General features: G+C 23.3%; 1 protein-coding gene across 1 annotated transcript in view; it reads left to right on the top strand.

Annotated features, from left to right (window-relative positions):
* LOC145849684 (integrin alpha-6-like) overlaps positions 1-10,014 on the top strand; it is a 30,357-nt gene extending 20,343 nt beyond the window's left edge. Inside the window, exons 16-25 of the mRNA XM_082954699.1 lie at positions 295-458; positions 947-1,068; positions 1,765-1,941; positions 3,462-3,612; positions 3,913-4,124; positions 5,524-5,641; positions 6,151-6,240; positions 6,702-6,879; positions 7,465-7,639; positions 8,145-10,014. Of these exons, the coding sequence (XP_082810825.1) occupies positions 295-458; positions 947-1,068; positions 1,765-1,941; positions 3,462-3,612; positions 3,913-4,124; positions 5,524-5,641; positions 6,151-6,240; positions 6,702-6,879; positions 7,465-7,639; positions 8,145-8,204 (1,447 nt within the window). The 3' untranslated portion in view covers positions 8,205-10,014. The remainder of the gene's footprint in view (positions 1-294; positions 459-946; positions 1,069-1,764; positions 1,942-3,461; positions 3,613-3,912; positions 4,125-5,523; positions 5,642-6,150; positions 6,241-6,701; positions 6,880-7,464; positions 7,640-8,144) is intronic.
* Positions 10,015-21,034: the final 11,020 nt, after the last annotated feature.

The raw sequence follows: 21,034 nt of genomic DNA, 5'->3' as shown, positions 1-21,034 counted from the left end.
TAAAGCTAAATTTTATAATTTACTAAAAATTAAGGAAGATTAAAAAGAGTTTTCCCTTTAACATGATACTTTCTTACTGTATCTAAAATATCTACTAAAATAAAAACTTATAATTCTAATTATTAATGATAAAAATTAACTAACAAACTTACTTTTAAAAAAAAAATATATATATACCTAAACGCTACAAAATTGTATAAATTTATCTTTTATTCGTAGAAAATAGAAGAAATAATTCCAACCTCTAAAATATAAGGTAAATATCAGTTTACAAGCAACCTTAATAATTTTCAGAAGAAGAAAGAGAGATGTGCAACCACTTCTTTCGAACCCGGTCATCCAGAGAGGAGGAGCTTCGGAGAACGAGATCAATCTGAAGATAGAGAAGAAATGCGGAGACGACGGGAAATGCATCTCGGACCTCAGCTACAGCGCTCACTATGTACAATCATTAGATGGTTAGATGTTGTTGTATATTTATTTATATATAATATATATTTATAGTAAATCTAGTAGTGATCTCAGCTACAGTGCCATGTGCAATCGTTAGATGGTTAAGATTTGAAGTATCTATCGCCTTTTTTAAATAGATATATGTATTGATGATCTCAGTTATAGTACACATTATGTACGATCACAAAACGTTTAAGGTTTCTAATACAACTAATTTTTGGTAACAGTAACTTTAGTAATGATCTCAGTTGAAGTGCGAAGTAAGTACAATCTTAGCTAATATTTGTAATAAAATTTGTTTTATATAATATTTCAATTATTCATAATTTTATTAATAATGCGTATTATGAACAACATTTAGATGGTGTGAATTCAATTGAATTTTTGCTATAGTTTAAATTTAAACAAGGTATCAGCAAAAGCGCTCACTACAAAGTAAACTTTAATGATTCCAAATGTAATAAATTATACTTATGTTATTGCATTCTCAAAGAGGGCGAAACATGGAACAAGATTGAAGAAAACTCAGCGGGCGAAACTCTCCTGGTAATTTCAAAATTCAGACAACTTGGAATCCAGTTTTCAGTGACGAATGAGGGTGACGACGCTCATCAGGTAAAAAAATAATAATTAGTATATTTTTTTATTATATTATTTGTTATCCAATTTTCCGTAACAAATGAGGTAGAATTTTAAACAAGAATAATTTCTTCATTGTATTTGTTGTCTTTTTTTTTTTTGTTTCCAATTGTTAGTATTGCTCATCAGGTAATAGATTATAACATAATACTTATATGAACAAGAGGTTTTTTTGTGCACCAGTTCTTTGAACAAAATATTTTGTGCGCTTTTTTTGACGTTTAACAAACAATGTTCAGGAACTTAATGTCAAACTGTTAAGTAAACTTAAGTCACAAAAATTAAAGAAAAGTTTAGGTGAAAACTTGTGAACTTTAATTTGTTTATAATTAAAACTATTTCCTTCTTTTCAAAGTACTGTTTGTTGCACGACCTAATTTGTTTGTTTGTGCGTTAAGTTTTTTTTTTTCATTTAAGATTTTATATTTAAGTATAAAATATAGTTTTTTTTTCATAATATTAAAATAAATTTCAGAATAAAAAATTCTGCTTAAGACACATTTTGTGTCACATTTACTCATTAAAACAAACTGCTTTTCAAATTATAAGTATGTTTTAAAATGTTATATTAAACTGTTAGTCCAAATTTAAACAGAATCTATAACAAGTTTGTCTACAAATCTCTAATCATATATTTTATTCAAATACAAGTCTTTACCAAACGTTTTTCAGGCTAACTTGACGGTAGGCCTGCCAGAAGGTCTCAGCTACATCAACATAATCCCTGAGCAGAACCTGCATTCGGTAAATCAGCCAATCAACGTCAACCTGGGGAATCCCATGGGGAAAACAACCAAGAAGTTTTTGCTGAGATTCAGAGGAAATGGCACCTTCCTGGCTGACAAAGAGGTAAAAAAACTAAGTAATAAAATAAAAAGTTTTATTTTTAGCAACCAAAAACCTTCATAAAAATATATGATATTTTTATGAACTGTGTTAACTAAAAATGTAGAATTTTGTTTAAGAGTTTAGTTTTTGAACTAACTTATACAATCAAAAACTAAAGTGGTAAAAAAATTATTTTTTAAACTTATATTTCAACCCAATAACCTTGTTAAAGAAATTTGTTGTTTTTTGCTTACTATGCTAATTAAAAATTTGAAAATAAAAAGTTTAAATACTTCATTTATTTTACTTATTAAACTACCACCCTAACAAACCAAAATTAAATATATGTGTAGTAGAAAAGATGATTAAAGCTTAAAAAATTTTAAGTTATGAATGGACTAAACATAAATGTAACTTTTATTAAGCAACCTAATAAATAAAAGTAATACAATTGAAACTTATAGTTGTTTACTTGGTTACTGTGGTTTTAAGTGAAACATTTTTTAAGTAAAACAAACCGTACCAATTCTTTTAAACTTCAACATTTTAATTTCTACTCTAGTTAAGTTTAATAAACTCTATTTAAATTTATCAACGTATTAATTTTGTAAAACATTAATTCAGAAATAGTATTTCGCATGCATTTTTTAGTTGAAACATTTTTTTTGACACTATTTATAAATGATTTAAATAAAAGTTTTAAAGCATAGTAACAAATGTTTAGAAATCAAACAACATATTTACAATTTTTAAACACGTTTTTACAGTTTACAAATACTTAAGTATTTTGAAAATTTGCATTAATAAAGCCCTCATAAATATTAGTATTTAAAATCCGATAAAATTAATAATGTGTTGAGAATATTTAATTTTTCAGAAAAACATAACAATACCTCCTAGCAAGTAATCTTGTAACTTATTTATAAGCTGGTGTCAAAAGTGCAAATAAAACAAATAAAACATATTTGATTTTTTTTAAACAAATGTAAAACCAGTAAAATACGTTGAACTTATTAATGACTGTAAGTAAATAGGAAAGGTAGTTAGCTGAAACATAGTTGAGGTTTTTCAAGCACACCTGAACAAAACTTGAACTTACATGACACTAAAGCTATGTTGAAGAAAAAAAACTATGTTGTATGAAATTTGTTTAAAATTTTGTTGTTTGTTGTTTAAAATTTCTAAAATTACACTTTTACTTCAAACACATTACTATATTTATATTTAGTTGATTGAAATATACAAGTACATTATTGAAAAAAATTTATATTAGGAAAATTAATCGCACTACCTACAGGTACTATAAACATATATGCGTATAATAGAATAGTACTTGTGCAGTAGAATTTCAAACTAATAATAGAAAATGCATAAAAAGTTCAACAATGTAGAGGCTGTAGCTTGGAGTTTAAATAAAAGATTTCTTAAAAAAATAAAACAAATGTCCTAGTTATTAAAGTAAACTTACCACTGATAACAAATGCTCTAAACAGGTGAAATGTATAGTAAACTAATATATTTAACCATTTAAACTCATGCAGGTGAAAACGGTAACAAAAGTAAGGACGTCTTCCATTCAAGATCACAGCAATTTATCACTGAATCTAACTTGCAGAGTTCAGGTAGAAGGAACTCTTTTGATTGTTTCAAATTCTGTTCCCGGTAAACTAACACCCGTTGGTAGCGTTATTGGTTAGTTGAATTATAGCTTTTACAAATTTTCTTACTATTTCCATACCTTTTTTCATACCAATTTAGCTTTTTTTAATTAATATACAGTCCCAAGATAGGATAGTACTAGAACATGTTGTGTCCATTTAAAGTATTTTAAGGAGTCCTATAAAACGTTTAAATATTTTTAACACTATTGTAAAACTATTTTTTCCAAAACACAACATCCTATAATGATAATATGTATGTAAATCACCCTAAAGTTAGACGTTTAAGTATACAGATCGTTTAAAAGGTTAATAAAAAAATCCCAAACCACAGGCGAGTCAGCAGTGAAGACACCACTGATGGCGGGGGCGAAAGTGACCCATTCGTACGAGCTGACCAACCACGGAACGACCACACTGAACAACCTGCAGTTCCTGATTGACTGGCCGCTACAACACGACAACAAGAAGTGGCTGCTGTACTTCGTTGACGCTGTGGTGCAGACGGTTGCTGATGGTGTTGAGCTAGATTGTGATTTTCCAAAGGTAATTAGTTTGTCTTTTGTATCATTTACTTATAATTGTTATGTTTATTAACTGTAATCGATCGTGAATCGAATGTAAATTATATAGTGATAATCACAGGTAATTAGTTTGTGTTAATTTTATTTATTGTTTTAACATTTCATTGATACTTTTGTAAACCTTGAATCCAAAAGTAGAATATTTACAAATACTTTTGTCAGTACACTTTATTTAATCTATGAAACTGAAAGAGTAAAGCTTTAGTATGGTAATTTTCTATGACTAATATTTACAAATTAATTTTAATTATAACTTTTCTTCGAGTTCATTTGATTACTACAACTTAATATATAGACTAAGTTTTTATACTTTACATGTCAAAAATCGAAAAATAATTTACGTGTATGAAAACGTTTTGAATGTTCTTTTTATTTTACTTATGTTATTAGCAACATACAGTTATAAAAACAAAGTAATTTAAAAGTAATCCGTATAAGTTATATGCTATAAGTATGTAAGTTACAAATGAACACAATAGCAGCTGTTTTTGAATAAAAATATATTTATTACCTAAATTGTACGCTTTAATATATATGGTTTGTTTTATGTTTTTAACTTTTGTAAATTTACAAACTGGTTTTAAAGCTTTCATTTTTATATTCGAAAAATGTATTTGTTTTTGTATTAATTGATATTTTTATTTACTTTTGGTTAAGCGTAAACTTTTTGATTTTTTTTTTTTGCTTATTATTTCTTTACCACCTTTGTACCAAGTTTTATAGCAATATTTGTTTAATGATTTGTCCTTAAACATTTTTAGTAATTTTTTTACTTAAATTTTTGTTTTATTCAATTTTTATTTTTCAAAATAAAAGTTTAAACATTTGTACAGTTTTGACTCAATAAACAGGTTCTTTTAAAAATAGAATTATACTTAGTTTTTATTATACTTTTTAATTTTTTTTTTGTGCGCTTACCTAACTTTGTTTAGAACTGTAATGTTTAAATAAAGAATTGTATATAATATTTTATGAAACTGATACAAGAGCTCTATATTAACTCTAAACCTATTTAAAATTAAAATAGTATAACTGTTATATTTATATGCAAGTTGTTACTTTTATTCTTTAATATACAATTCTTAAAATTCTTAGCTAAAAAAACTGGTTTTACCATAATGTATTTACATTTTTAAACGACGCTTAATAACTAAAGTAGTTTAAAAATGAAAATTATACGTAAATGTTGTAAACGTTTTTATAATTTTGACTTTTACTATTTTAAGTTAGTGCTGCTGTGCTTATCAATTTTCCTTTTTAAATACTTCTATGCTTAATAAACCTTACTCATACCATTTAAAGATGCTACAAATATCTTAATATTTTTCAATCGTGATGTTTTAATTATAATTTTTTTCTAGAACCTTAACCCTCTCAACTTGACATTCAAGTCATCTAGAAGACGCAAAAGAGACGTAGAAGAAAGTGAAGAAGAAGTAGACGTCCTGGGAGCAGGACCTGCTAATATTAAAACTGCTGGTACGTAAAAATAATTGTTCTGAAAAAAATAGTATGTATGATAGTTATTATGATAAAAAAAGTCAAAGTATTTATGTAGAGACCGACTTAAAACACACATTAATACTCTATGTATAAGAAGACCTGCTAATATTACTATGGCTTGTACTAGGTTGTTTTTAAAAACACCTTAGTACTAGACTATATTAGATGTTCTTAGACTTTAAGTATACCTACAAATTAAAGATTTAAAACAGAAACAAGACCTTTATAATATTGTCTATACTTAAAATGTAAAATTTTTTTAAAAGTATGTATACTTATGAATGCAAGCTTGTAAGTATAATTTATTTAAGGTTAATTTAACTTTACTACATTGACCAGTTCAATAAAGGCTTTCAAGTTTTTTTAATGTAGTATATTTTTCCAAAGAAGCAACAAGTTTTGGCAAGCATAAAAATTTTAGCGACTATATTGCTCAAAGCAGTATTAAAATAATACTGAATAACTAAAATAATCATTTGTTACAGGATCAAAAAGTGGTTCAAACAGAAATTCGAACAAAACAACAATTTTTGAATGCCCAGGGGCCAAAGGCTGTGCTAATTTCACTTGTTCAGGTATAAAATTAATAAGAGTTTATATTATTTAATATTGTTATAAAGTTTACTTTTTCACATAAATAGTCTACACAAATAAAATGCTGAGTGTTTTATTATTATGATACTAAATTACAAAATAAAATTGTTAAACAACAAACTATTGTTTTTAAACAATTTTAGTTCCTCACTAAACCAAATTTCTACAATTTTTATCTTAGTAAACAAACTTAAACAGTTTTTTTTGTAATTTATGCTATTTAAATCTAAGTACAATTATATTGGTTATCCATGACAGTAATCTGAACTTTTAATAAACAAAAATACAAATTTATTCCCACAATTTTAAACTAAGTTACAAGTTTTAGTAGCTTGTTGTTTTTTAATTACAATAACTCCTTAGCTGTGCATTGTGCAAATTAGGTAGTGTTCTTAAATTAAAACAACAGCAACTTATATTTTTTATTTAAAACTCCCAACAGTCAACCAAATACCGCGGGGCCAGACGGTGATCCTGAAGCTGCAAGGAGTCTTGTGGAACTCGACGTTTATCGAGGAGTATAATGACCTGATCTACTCCATAAACCTCGGATCCCACATAGAGCTGATGAACAGGGAGTCGGGAAGCATCAAGTTCACTTCGAACTCTCATTTCACATCGTAAGTGCTTTTTAGTATTTTAATTGGGTTTCAATAGCGTTGGATTTTATAAAATAATACAAATGTGGTAACAACAAAACTTATTTTACCTCCTCCTTTAAATATCATAAACTGCGAGTTTATACGCGTTAAAATTGAATAAAAAAAGTTTAAATTTTGAAACCAATCTCCAAATTTTTCCATTCCTCATTAAATAGTTTAACTTATAGAGTGAACCATATACATATATAGTTTTTATAATGTGTAGTAAGACAAATTATTTTCACAGCAAAAAATTTCACAGCAAGGATTTTCTATAACTTCCCCTTTTAATACCATAAACTATAAATTATACAAATTAAAAATTGAATAAAAAAATATTTAAATTTATAAGATGAACTTTTTAAAGGTCATAATGTGTAAATACGAATTATTACAACAGAAAAACTTCTACAAACGTAATAACCTCAAGGCCTTTCTATAACTTCCCCTTTTAATACTATAAACCATAAATCATACACACTTAAGTTAAACAAAATAATATTTATTAATGTTAGGATGAACTTTTCAAGGATTATAATACGTAAATACGAATTATTTTCACAGACAAACCTCCACAAACGTGGTAACGACGAAGATTCTTCAACCACAACCATCCACCAACATATTCGTGGTGGTTGCTGCCATACTAGCAGGAATTATTCTGCTGGTCATACTGGTGCTCATACTGTACTGCTGCGGATTTTTCACCAGGCAAAGGGACTTCGGAGGATACCACAAGGTAAACAGAATATTATAAAAAAAAAATTTACTTGACTTAGTTTACTTCAAACGTATTACTCACCTTCAACCTTACTCTACTTCACCTTACCATCAACTTGTATTTAATTTTAATCTTTAATAAAAAAAAACATTTTAATTAATGTATAAAACTAAGTCTCTTGCTAACTGTGTGCGCTACTGATGTGAGTTTCTCAAAGTATATTCTTTTTACTCAAGTTTCTATCTTTCTTATCTTATTAAGTAACTCAATTAAAAAATCTTACTTTCTGCTGGGTAATTATTTTCAATATTCAAAAAAAAGAAGGTCGGAAAACTTAATTTTTAAGTATTAAAAGTTTCAATCACAATTGATAATTTTTCAAGAATTACCTACCTCAATGTAATTTTGTTACTTTAAAAGTTCAAAAAAACTATTATCATTTATTTTGAATCGTAATTTGTAATGGAGTCTAAAAACTCAAAAAAAAATGATTGTTTAAATTTATTTTGTTTTTTTTCATCAGGCGAGACACCACAAGCAAGCCAGTAAAAAGCAGGAGGAGTCTCAGTGGTTGAACCAGTAGCTGTGACGTCATACTAAGGACTTTTGTGACGTCATAACTATTAATTTAGGTCGTATTTCCTGATGAACTTCCAAAATATTATTAAACAGTTTCAAGACTTAAATTGAAAATGATCCGGGTTTAAATTTGTTCACAGTAATCCTTTTTTAAATGAAAAAAATATAAATTTAATGTTTTTAGCATGCAGAAAGTTAATTACTTTTAAAACTTTTTTAAAACTCAATTGGTATTATTGCAACTTTGTTTTTAAAATGTTTAAAAAGAGTGTTGTTATTTTCCTAGGTTATAACTTTATGCATATCCAAATTTTTGAATTGTTGCGAAACTAATCTTTTTAGAAGTTTTGTTTTATTAAAGTTTTTTTTATGTGGAACAAACATAAAAACCTTGAAGTTTATTATACAGTTTTTTAACTTGATGCCTTTCAAATATCTAATTATGAAAATATAAAATAATTAAAAAACATTAGAGTGTTTTCAAGAGTGATATAATAAAATATAACACTCTAAGCTGTAATTATGACAGCAGAAAACTTTGCTTCTTTTTACTTAAAACTTCTAAACTAAATAACAAAATCCATGATAGATTGTAGTTCTTTCATAATTTGTTTTAGTTTTATTAGAAAACTAAGCTGCTTCATATTTTATATATACTTACAACTAGCTTTTTATTTTTCCAAACTATTATTTAAACTTGTTTGTTTTATTTGCATATATTAATTTACAACAGTATTATTTAAATTTTTTTTTTAATGATACAAAGCTTTTTAGATAGTTTTTTTTTTGTGCTTAAAAATATATACAACGACTATAAAATGGTGCTTTTTTCAATTTTTTTTTACAGGTTCATATCCTAAATTTCAAATAAAATTTTAATTGAAACGGTACAAAACTATTTATCAAGTCTAGCTGTTATAATAATTTCATATACATGCATTTATTTGAAATACATCAAGTTTAGTAAGTACAATTTTTAAGATACATTTCAATTTTCTCCTACTTTTTTGTTACTTTTTAATTTGATGCCTAAGAAACTATAAAGCTGTTTTTAACTTGTTTTTTTTTTGTGTTTTAAACCAAATAGTTTAGGATTTAAGTTTTCAAAAACTCCCTAGTATATGTCCTTATTTTTTTCAGTTAGAAGTGCTTATTTTTATTCGTATTAATTGCCTCTTAAATTACTTTACTTTTAACTTTTAAAACAGCTGTTGTAGTAATTACTTTTATTTCATGTTAGAGATTTAAATTATTTTGTTTTTTGCACCGAATTCGTATGAATGAGTTGTTTAAAAAAATATCCTACATTTTTTTTTGTTTACATTTCGATAGTTTTATAAACAAAAAATTTCAAAAATCAAAACAAATTAATTTCATTGAAAACTTTACAGCCAACGTTTCGAATTCAAACAAATAATTTATTGTTCTCTAAAGTCTGGTATAAAGGTGTATCTCGAATTAAAATATTTCAAGAATTTATTTTTATACGCAAACTATTTCTCTTATATTCTTTAACGCTAGAAATGTTTTGATTGAAAATCTTTAACTCGGAGCTCAGTATAAAGTTTCTCAATTAGTTTTGGTTTAATCGGTTATCTGGTTATGACTCAGTAACTTTAATTATTGCGTCATAACTTACTCAAATAGTTGTTATTAAAGTTTTGAAAATTTTTTTGAGCATTTTTTCTAATTGCTTGAATTTTCTTCTTTTTTTTTTTTTTGCTTAGACCGTTTTATGAACAATCATAACTACTTTATTTTGTTCTTTAGAAATAACTTGTATTTTATGACAATGCTGAATAAAAACAATATTGAAGAAAGATTGTATTTTTTTTGTATTATTTTAAATGTAATTTTTCTAGAACAAAGCTATTTTTAGCTTAAAAACTTTTTATTTATCAACACTCTATAGTGCATTTAGTTTATTCTACTTAGTAGCATGTAAATAGGAAAGGATTTTTAATCTTATCACTAGATATAATATTACTTTTGAATACTTCAGTTTTTTTATATAAATCCAAGTATTCAGTTGCTGTTTTTTACTTGAACTAAAAACTGGTAGCTAAATAATAAATATGTCAGTTTCAACTGAAGCAACTTTTTTAATAATTTTTTTCAACAAAGAAAAATTAATTAAATCCTACAAATAAACACATAAGAAAAAATTTTCGTGTATTATAATAAAATCTGTGTTTTTTATTATTATTGAAAGTCCTACAAATGTTATAAATAACATTATTTTCTACTTTTTTATTTGTAAACTAATGCCGTATGTTAACTGATTTATTAAGAAATACATTAAATACGGTTTTTTGTAGATAACAAAAGTAAATCAATTTTTTAATTACTACAAGCAACCTTTTTTTTTTGGAACTAGTTTTTAGACATAAAGTATGTTATTTTAAGTTTAAGACATGCAAGTTTTTTAAAACATACAAACCAGAAAAAATATTTTATTAAATAAAAATGATGTCAAAAATAATTTTTTAATTTAAGAACTTCAGACTTCACACAAATGGGTTAAAATAGCACTTATAAATCAAAATAATTCTTTTATGTTTTAACACAAACAAAATTCAAACTCTCCATGACCTTTTTCTTGTTTTGAAAACGTTTAAAGTATAAACAAGAACGAATATAAAGTGTTTTTGCACTCAATCAATTTTTATTGCTTAATCTTGATAAAATGTTTCCCTTTTAAATTCAATTTTTGTTATATTCTTGTTCATCCAAAAGTTATACTTTTTTTCATGCAACCGTTAACCTAATAATAAGTATTCCAAATTATAATTTATGATACTTTTTTTTAGTGTTTTATTTTTAACAATGCTAGTTAACGATTTGGATAAAATTAAATTTTAAGTCATTATATGAAAAATGTTACAGATAATTTTATAATTTAGAGTAATAATAGTAACAAAGAAAAAGAAAATTTAAACTTGTAAATTTGGTAAAAAGTACATTGAGGTTAAAGTCTAAAAAAATCAAAACTTGGTATATGTAAGACCCATAAAAAAGTCAAAACTAAGCATTATGAATTTGAGAAAAGTTTAAATCTTTTAATGCAGGTATTAAATATGAGTATGAGGTTTTTAAACTTTTTCGTGCTTTTTATAAGAAAAAGGGATTTGAAAAGGATTATACTCTGTTTTAATGATGAATGAAAAGTTTTTCTTGGTAATTGTTTATAAATATTTTTATTTTAAATGATTATTTATGAGACTGTAAACAAAAAAACTTATACCTTGGATTTAAGTAAAGTTTGTGTTATACATTATTATATGTAAGATGTTTCAAAAATACATGATAATAACTAATCTAATTCTACTTCTAATTTGTTAAAAATTAAATTAAATAAGTTATTAAAACGTATTTTTAAAATATCATCTAAAATGATATAGAGTTTTTTTTTTGTAGAAAATTTCTTTAAGATTTACTTTTGCAATACCTTCAAGCATTCTTAGTCTTAATTGTATTTATTACCATTTCAAGAAACAAGTAAGAAACTTTGAATTAAACGTTTTCCTTATGTTTATTATAATTTGATAACTTAATTATTATTTCATAAACTAAATAAACTATTTATTATAGATTACAAAGTTTTTTCTCCTACAATAAGTATAGAATAACTATTAACAATTTTTTTATAAAGGAAACAGGAAATAAGGAAGAAAAATTTGTGTGAAAAACTGTTGTTATATATGAAAATTTATATAAACATAAATTTATTTAGAAATATTTATGTTATGTTCTCAAAGTAATTATGAATAAATATAATACAAGATAGTGAAATAATTATTTAAATATTATCAAAATAATAAATTCAAAATAATTATATCTTATTCTAAAAACAACATAAACTTCTTTTGTTTCAACTTAAAACAAAGAAGCTAAAAATTTTGATGAATTATTAAAAAGTTTTTGGTCAAAAAAATTCAAATTTAAAGCTAGACCAGCGTGATAGATCAATATCGAAAAACGAGACAACTTAAGAACGAGAGAGACGCGTTTGCATGGTAACGAAAACCAACAGAGCGGAACGAAGTTTGTGCGGTTTTAAGCGTTGCAATTTTTTTGTAGAGCAACTTTTTTTCGGCGCTCGAAAATTAAGAGATTATTTATGTTGCAATTTTTTATCACAATGCGATTAAATCCACCTGTAGTTATTTTCGCTTTTACCTGATGAAAAAATTGGCTGTTTTAAAAACAACATAAAGCAACATTTTAAACTTAAAAGGTAAATAACTTTAATTTTTTACGATACTTTCTTTATTTAACTGAAGTTACTTTTTACTTGTACAGTGTAACTGTTTGTTTTTAAATTATTTTTTTTTTATTTTGCTTATGTTTAGTTTTTAAATTTATCAAAATTCAAAATAAAGATTTTCTTCAGAACTTTTTAACTGCAGTTGTTTTCTACAATTGTGATTTTTTTACTTTAAAAAGCTAATTTATCGATTTAAGAAGAAATTTATATTGAAAATAGAATAAAATATAGATTTATAAGATAAATTTGTTTTATCTAGTGATAAACTAGTTTAATAAGATCAAATCGAGCGTTGATATCTAAATATAAAATTTGTATCTTTACCCTTATTTGGTTTTTATTTCAATCACATATACGTAACTGTTATTGATATTTTATTAGATTTTATTATTATGTCAAATTTATCAATAAATCTTAAATATAAGACTATTGTCAATTTAATGTATTTCTCAATAAAGAAAAGTTTTTTATAAAAGACATCGTATACATAGATTTTAAAACAAAATTTTAAAACATATTTATTATTTTAATCATCATTCTTAAATTAAGATGTAATTAGATTAAGCATTTTAATAAAATGTGTTTTTATTGTTTTTTGTTTTTAAATTTTATTTTATAATTTATAAAGTTAAATAAACAAAAATATAGATTAAATAACCAGTTTAAACCACTTAACAAAATTTAGTATGCAGACATTATAACTGATTTTAAAAACTAGACAAAATATTGAAGAACACCTTTATTTCACATACGGCAATATAAATTTCTTCTCTTTCTATGTACGCGCTTGCATTTAAAAAGCATGAAATCAAATTGATTTTACGCTAATTTTAAAATCACAACTACATTATGTTTCAACGTTTTATTTCAAATAAAGTAAAATTTTATCTTAATTCTTATGAAACTTTCTCATAAGAAGTTCCAAACACTTATATTTTGTAAAAAAAATATTTATAAAGTTAATGCAGTTAAACTAATTATCTATAATTGTTGAACTCAAATTTAGAAAGTAACAAGCAACCCTCAAAAATTTACCTATTTTGTTTTTGTGAAAAAACTTTCAAAATCTTTAAGTTTGGTACTAGTTTGTCTAATACAAGCAAATCTACCATTTATGAGAGTAAATTTTCTTTAAACTATATCTACAATGAGTTGTAAGATTGTTTTTAAATCAGACCAACCTAAACTGTTGATCATTAATATTTAATATCGTCAAAACTTTAAAACTTCGATATATAGTATTACTAACTAGGAGTTTTGACCAAAAAACTACTTGTTAAAGTTATTTTAGTTTTTTAACATGGTAAACTTAAATTTCAGGCAATGATATCTTTTTGATTAATTTTTTTATATTAACCTAATTTTCACATTGATCTAGTACTTTTGTCAAATTAAAAATGTTATCCTACTTGATCAACATATGTTTCGTAAAAGGAAGTTTATTTCTTCAGGGAATTATTATTCAAGTGTTGGTAATTTTATGAGTGGTCATTTCCTTTTAAATTATATTTTTATTGTTTTAGCCAAATTTTTTGTGTGTAAACATTATTTTAAAACTTTATAAAAATTTTCAGTTTATTTTTATAGTTGTATAACTTTGCAGCAAAGTTTTAAAGTAAGAACAGCCTATTGGGAACTGTTATTTTAATATAAGCGGTTTTTCTTTTGAAGGTTAAACGTTTTGTTATTTTAACCTAGTTTAGTGTTATTAAAGGCTCTAGTAAATCTTATATGTATTCCTTTGGGATTTAAGAAAGTTTTTTTTGTCTAATATATTCATTTCAGAATAAAGTCTTTAATTTTGATGAAAAACATATTTTTCGATGTAAATTAGCTTTTTTAGTTTTTAAACATACTAAAAGTGTGTTAAAGTTTAATGTAGTTCATCTATAGTTTACATATTTATTATCTAGATAAATTTGTTTTGTAAATTTGATTAAAAACAAATGTATATTTATGTTTAAAATTAAAGTGTGCAATACAAACTTAATAATTTTTAAAGTTAAAAATATTTACCTTAAATTATGTGATGTTTATTTTGAATAATGTTTAAAATTCTTGTGAAACATATAATGGCAATAAAAAACGTATACGTATTAGTTTAAACATAATAGCATATTTTTGAAAACTTTTTTTAATGTTTTACTTACATTAATATTAGCTACATGCATTATAACTAGTTATTACATTTTTTCTGTTTTTAGAAAGCAAAGTAAACATATATTACAATGTTTGAAAAGTTAAAACATTGTAAAACTGTACTAACATGTAAAATTCAACTTTTTCTAATGAGAGACTTACCTGAATTTTTTGTTGTTGTTAAAAACAAAAAATGTCCGTAATTATCTATGAGTCACGAAGTCAATTTAAAAATGTCAATCTTTTAAATTGAGTTCTGATTTGGATTTATGAAAGTTAATCTTTAATTTACCTTTTATTATTCCGTTAACACTATAATTGCTTTTAAATTGAATTTATTACTCAGTGATACTAAATAAAAATGTTTAAGACATTTCAACTAAATAAATAGAACTACGCTAACTTATGTTTTCACTTTTAACAAAACTTAAAAATTTTTTAATACTTATAAATATTTTTTTTTCTCTCTGTACATTAAAAACAAAACACAGTTTAAAAAACTAATACATCTATAGAGTCAAAACTTTACTTTTTATTATGATTAATAATTTAAATCTAGCTAAATCAAAAATAAAAATTGCTAAGTTTAAAGTGATTTAACTAAAGGTTTAGAAGTTACATAACATTTGAAATAAGCGCCTTAATAGCACAATACATTCAAACTTCAATAAAATTCCATATTTGTACTAATCTAAAAGCAAGTATTTTTGATAAATTCCAACAAACCACAAAATATTGTACACACAATTTTCTAACCATATATGTATTTTCTGACCCTGTGATTTACGTAGTTTAGATTGTATTATGGTATTTCGTTTCGGATTAGTTTTACAAAAAACTTGTTATGTTTTTTCAATAGTGACTTTTTTGGTGTATTTTTTTTATCCTTCAATTTCAACAATTTTAATAAACTTAATTTAGATTAAACACTTTTTGAATTAAATTTTAATAATTTTTTTTTGATATTTTGTTTTGTATTGAAATTTTGTAAAATTTGAACTTATCGTTTGTTTTAAAATAAAAGTACTTTTGAGCTTGGTATTTATACTGTTACGTTGTTTAACTTTTACTAAAAAAAGTTTACGTTAAACTTTTTTAAGTAAAAAGACAACATCATCTATTATGGTTTATTCAACTTAATTGACTTATATTATGATTAATCTATATCACTTTAATTTTGATTAAAACTTTTTGGTTCTAGTTTTTAGGACTATCAGTTTTAAAAAAATTTTTAAGTTAATTTTTTACAAAGAAGTATTGCACATCTACTGTCTAAATTTTTGCAAAAACATTTTATTTTAGTAGCTTAGACATTATTTATCTAAGTTTTTATTTCACTTAAGATTAAAACAAAACTTTATAACACAAATTTTGAGAGCTTAATGTTCTCTAAATTTATTGAGATTTTTGTTTAATAAAAACAAGATCAAAAACTGTTTAAACTTTGAAAGTTTGTAAATTATATTAAAAGATAATTTAACGATAAGCAAACATAGTACTTTTTGTTTTATCAATCAATTTCCTTCTAAAAAAATCAAACAAGTTAAAAACTACAAAGTAGTACAAAATTAAATTAAGCAGTACTAAATATTTGCTTAAAAGCTTATTTGGTTACTTAAACTAATTTTATAATAAGCGTAAACAAGTTTACTTTATACAAGGGTTTCATTGTAGAGAAAAATTAAAAAAAATAAAGTACACTTATTTAAGTGGTTCGAAGTTCTTATAAAATATTTTTTTGTTTGATACAGTGTTTGGTTACTAGTTTGAAAATATATTTATTGAAACAAATTTTAATTTGAGGTATAAGCAATATTGAACACATTCCATTAAGCTTATGATTTATTATTTTAAGAGTTTATTTATATTTTTTATTTTTTAATTATGATAAAATTATAACTGAAACAATAAAACATTTACTCTATTTTTTCAACATAAAATAACTATCTCTTAACTTTATTTTTAATGTTTCGAAAATCTAATATAAAAAAACTTGTTAAGCTTATGACTTATTGTTATGTTGGTTTAAACTATTTTGATTTAAAACTTACCCTATACTTTTCTGCATTTTAAATAAATACATATAAGATTTATCTATTAAATCTTAATTTATTTTTGTTGGTAACATAAACAAACGATTAATCAATCAAATACTTCTTTCAAAATGTTTCTTGTTTACTAAAACTTTCTTGTTTGTTAAACTGTTTGACAGCTAAAATACTTTATCATTTTATATTGGATTACTTTTCAAAATATATGTCGTTTTTGACATTTTTTACTTAATTTTTTGCTTATTTAATTTAGAAATTGTAACCTAGTACAAATAAAGTTTTCGCAAAACTGATCTAGAAGGTTTCTAGAACTTTTTTTTGGTGATTGAGTTATAAAAATGTTAAAAGTTTCCAAAAATAATGAGGGTAGAAAAATAATTTCATATTAATCACAATTTGTTTAAAATAACAAATCTAAAGGACAAATGTAAGTACTAAATAACATCAAAAGATTTTATAGGATAACCTATTATCATTTACGTATAAGAAAATATTTAACCAATTTACAGTAATTTGCACTTCGCTTTACAAATTATACAAAGTAAATACGTAAGTTAATTTGTTTAATAACATTGAATATATTTACTTCAAACTTTTATGCTGATTCAAATTTTTTTAATATTTTTATAAGTTAATGCTTTTATGTTTTATCTTAAAAAACTAAGAGTTTTTATATGCGTTTTTTTATTCCGATGCAATATAACATATTTTTTATTTTCCTTTTTACTTTCTTTCGTTTAAAATACATAACAAACACATAACGTTGAAAAAATATAAAATGTTTTATATTAAAAAGGCACTAACAAACTCTCATGCATTAAGTTTAATTTTATAAATCTATTTATGACGAACATAAACTGTTACTAAATAAAGTACTTATCTTATTTGCAATAAATTAAGAAACAGCAGTAAAGTAGTTTAATAAAAATAAGAACTTCTAAAAGGCTTAATAAACTTAATTTAACGCGTAATTTAATATTTATTTGGTTAAAAGCTTACTTTGTCTCAATTTACTTTTCAAGACAGAAAGCTTTTATAAAACTGTTTCTAAATGAAAGCAAATTTATAAAGGTTTATAATTACAATAAAATGTTTTAAATTATTAAACAACTTAAAATTAACGTGTTTCTTTTAAAATCATACTCTGTCAGAATTCCAAGCTGTTTAAAAACGTTTTAAGTATTTACAGAAAAAATTTTAAGTTTATTTTGTAAGTTTAACGTATAAAATAACTACTTTTATTTAGTTTTCTCATTTTTTAGCTCCATAGCACAATTAAGTTATTTTTTATAAAGATTGAAGTAGAAATCTTTAAGCGGTAAATTTGACAGTTATCGAACATAAAAACAAGTATATAAGGGAGTAATATATTTATCTCTATTAGATCTAAATTAAGCAATAAAAACAAGATAATTCAACAAATACATCTACATTAAACTCAATTTGGAACATTAATTTAATAAACATTTGTTTGAAAGCATATTTTGTTTCAATTTATCTTCAAAGTTCATTTTTATCAAAAGAAAGTATTGTGTGTCTTAACACAATAATATGCATTTATTTAAGAGCCTTATTCAATTTAAAGGTGTTATTTTACTTTGATGTTATATTTTGTTATAAATTAAGTGAAATATATGTGTACTTATTTCATTTCAAAAAGAAAATGTTTACTTTGATCTAATAAATTAGGATAAACAAAGTGCTTGTGATGTATTACTATTTAAATATAAAATAAATACTTTGTTGCACTGTTTTCTTTATTTTACTATAAAACTATATTTTTTTTATTCAGTTTTTTAAACTAGTTTTTTAAATGTACGTTTTATAACACTTATATATAGACAAATTTTAAAAACAAGATACTTATTTTTAGAAACAGTTAAATAATTTAAGCTAAAACTATTAAGTGATTTTTTAGTTAAGTTTATTTATAAAACTACTTATAAGCTTGTTAAAAAATGGTATAAAAAAAGTAAAATTTTAAATTGAATAAAAACTTTTACTTTTATCAGAGATAAGTTCAGCTTTAAATATTATAAATAAAAATACGGAAACTATTTTTTTTGTTAACCAAATTTTTAGTTAAAAAATTAAATTTTACAATAAAATGTTCAAAATTAACATTAGGTATTTTATACAAAAAACTTTTGTGAAATTTAAAACAATTTGAATATTAATATACGTGTTGTAAAATATAATCAATTTCTCCTAAGAAACTTATATTTAAAATCAAAAAAAAATCTAATTATTTTATAGTTCAGTAGCAAAAACTTAAACTTTAAAAAACCAAACACATTTTTTCATAATCTTTTCCATAAATGTAAATCACGAAAAAAATGTTTTATTCGAGTAAGTCTTTTAATAACAATCAGTCTTTTATTTAATATAAAATATGAAAACAATTAACAAAAGTGTTTTATTGATAAACAATATTTTACAACCATTTATTTTTGGAATTTAAAAAGATTTTTACTTTTTTGCTCTTATAAACTAATTAACATTTCAAAGTACATAAATGCGCTATACCAATTCCAAAATATATTTTTATACTTATTTATTTTATGACTTTATGTTTGAAATATTCTAATTTTTAAAAATTTAGTATTAATTGTAGTGATAAATTTGTTTTAACAATTAATAAGTTTTTGAATAATAAAGAACTATCTTACAAATTATAAAACTTATTTTATTGAGTCAAATTATTTAAGCTACTTTAATCATAAGTGCACTTTTGAAAATCCATAATATTTATTGTGACATCATACCGAATATGTCAATCATATACATTACTGGAATTTTAGGTTTATAATTTAAGACTATAATATTAATAAGTTTTTAACCAGAAATGATTTAAGCTTTACTGATAATAGATTTTAGCTTGTATCTAAAAAATGTAATACTTAATTTGTTCGATAAACGGTATCTAAACAAATTAAAATAATTAGTAACACTACTATATAAGTATATTTTTTTCTTTTCACAATTTTTGAACATTTTTTACTAATACGACTTTTCAAACTAGAAGGTAGTTTTTGTATTTAGCTTTAAGTTTTAGAGCTGTTTGTCTTAAAATTAATAAACAAAAAGTTATGAAACCTTAAATCAAACAAACACATTATTTAACAAGTTTGACATTTTAAGGTTTCAATTTATATTTTTTTTAACTTGACTAATAAATAGAATAATATTATGGCCTTGAGTTATGTTTTTAACACAAAGAACTGTTGTACGCTTAAAATATAAAATAAACAAAGTTTGTTACATTTTCAATTTCTCCTTAAATGCTAAATATTTAACAACAAACAAAACTTTAATGTTATTTCATGATTAAAAGCACAGTAGCCAATGTTAACAATGTAAAAATGTATTGTTTCATTATTTATTTTAAATAACAATATATTTTACAATAAAAACTCAATTGTTGCTTTGTTTGTTTTAGTAAAAGTTTTTTTTTTCATTCTTAATCTTTATACAAATCAAGTGCTTTATTATAGTAACAATTGTAACAATAATCAATTTAAGTATAAAAACATTTTGAACAAAAGTACTTCTTTGATAATTATTATTTTACAACCAGTATATTGTACTTTTTAAAACTTAAAAGATTTTTGTTTCTTTGATCTATTAAACAAACAAATGTTTTTAAGTACAAGCACTTATATAAACATTTGAAAGTTATTAATAGACTGAAACTTGTATATTTTTACTTCAATTTTTTTTACTACTTTTAAAAGCAATTGTGTTTCAACTTTATTAGTATAACTTTCAAAACAAACAAAATATTGTCTTAGATGAGAAAAAATTTTGTAAATATAAAAGTTTAAAGCTAAAAATCAACATTTAAAAAAAGGAAAATGTTTTTTACAAGGAAATTATCAAAAAATTTTACAATCTAAATTTTATAATTAAAAACCTTTGAGTTTTCAAATAAGTTTCATTTTTAAGTGTCCCGTTTCAATTACAAAAGACTTATTGTTTAGTCATAACAGGTGTTATTATGATGTCATAACTAATATTTATGTGACGTGAAACTCGTAGTAGTTTTAATTTAGACTATTAGGAAACATATATGTGTAGAATTAGCATGAACTTTCCTTCTACATCTGAAACTGAAATTAAACCTTTTTTTTTGTGTTTTACAAGTATATCAATTATTAATTCTATATTTTAATTTCTAACTTTAAATTTTTGCAGATATGAGACACAAATTAACTTTTTTAGTAATTTAGTTTCTGTATATCAATCTGTATATCAATCTTTAATGTTATTTTGCTTATTTTTAAAATACCAATATTGTTAAAACGCCATAAAAGAATGTTAAACTAGAGCTAAAAGTTTTGATTGAAAACAAACTCTTTTTTTTTAAACAAGTCTAAT

The sequence above is a fragment of the Thalia democratica genome, chromosome 2, assembly GCF_965202585.1.
Source record: "Thalia democratica chromosome 2, ktThaDemo2.hap1.1, whole genome shotgun sequence".
In the NCBI taxonomy this organism is placed as follows: Eukaryota; Metazoa; Chordata; class Thaliacea; order Salpida; family Salpidae; genus Thalia; species Thalia democratica.
Note: the sequence above shows the minus strand (reverse complement) of the source record. Positions and strands in the feature narration are given on the sequence as shown.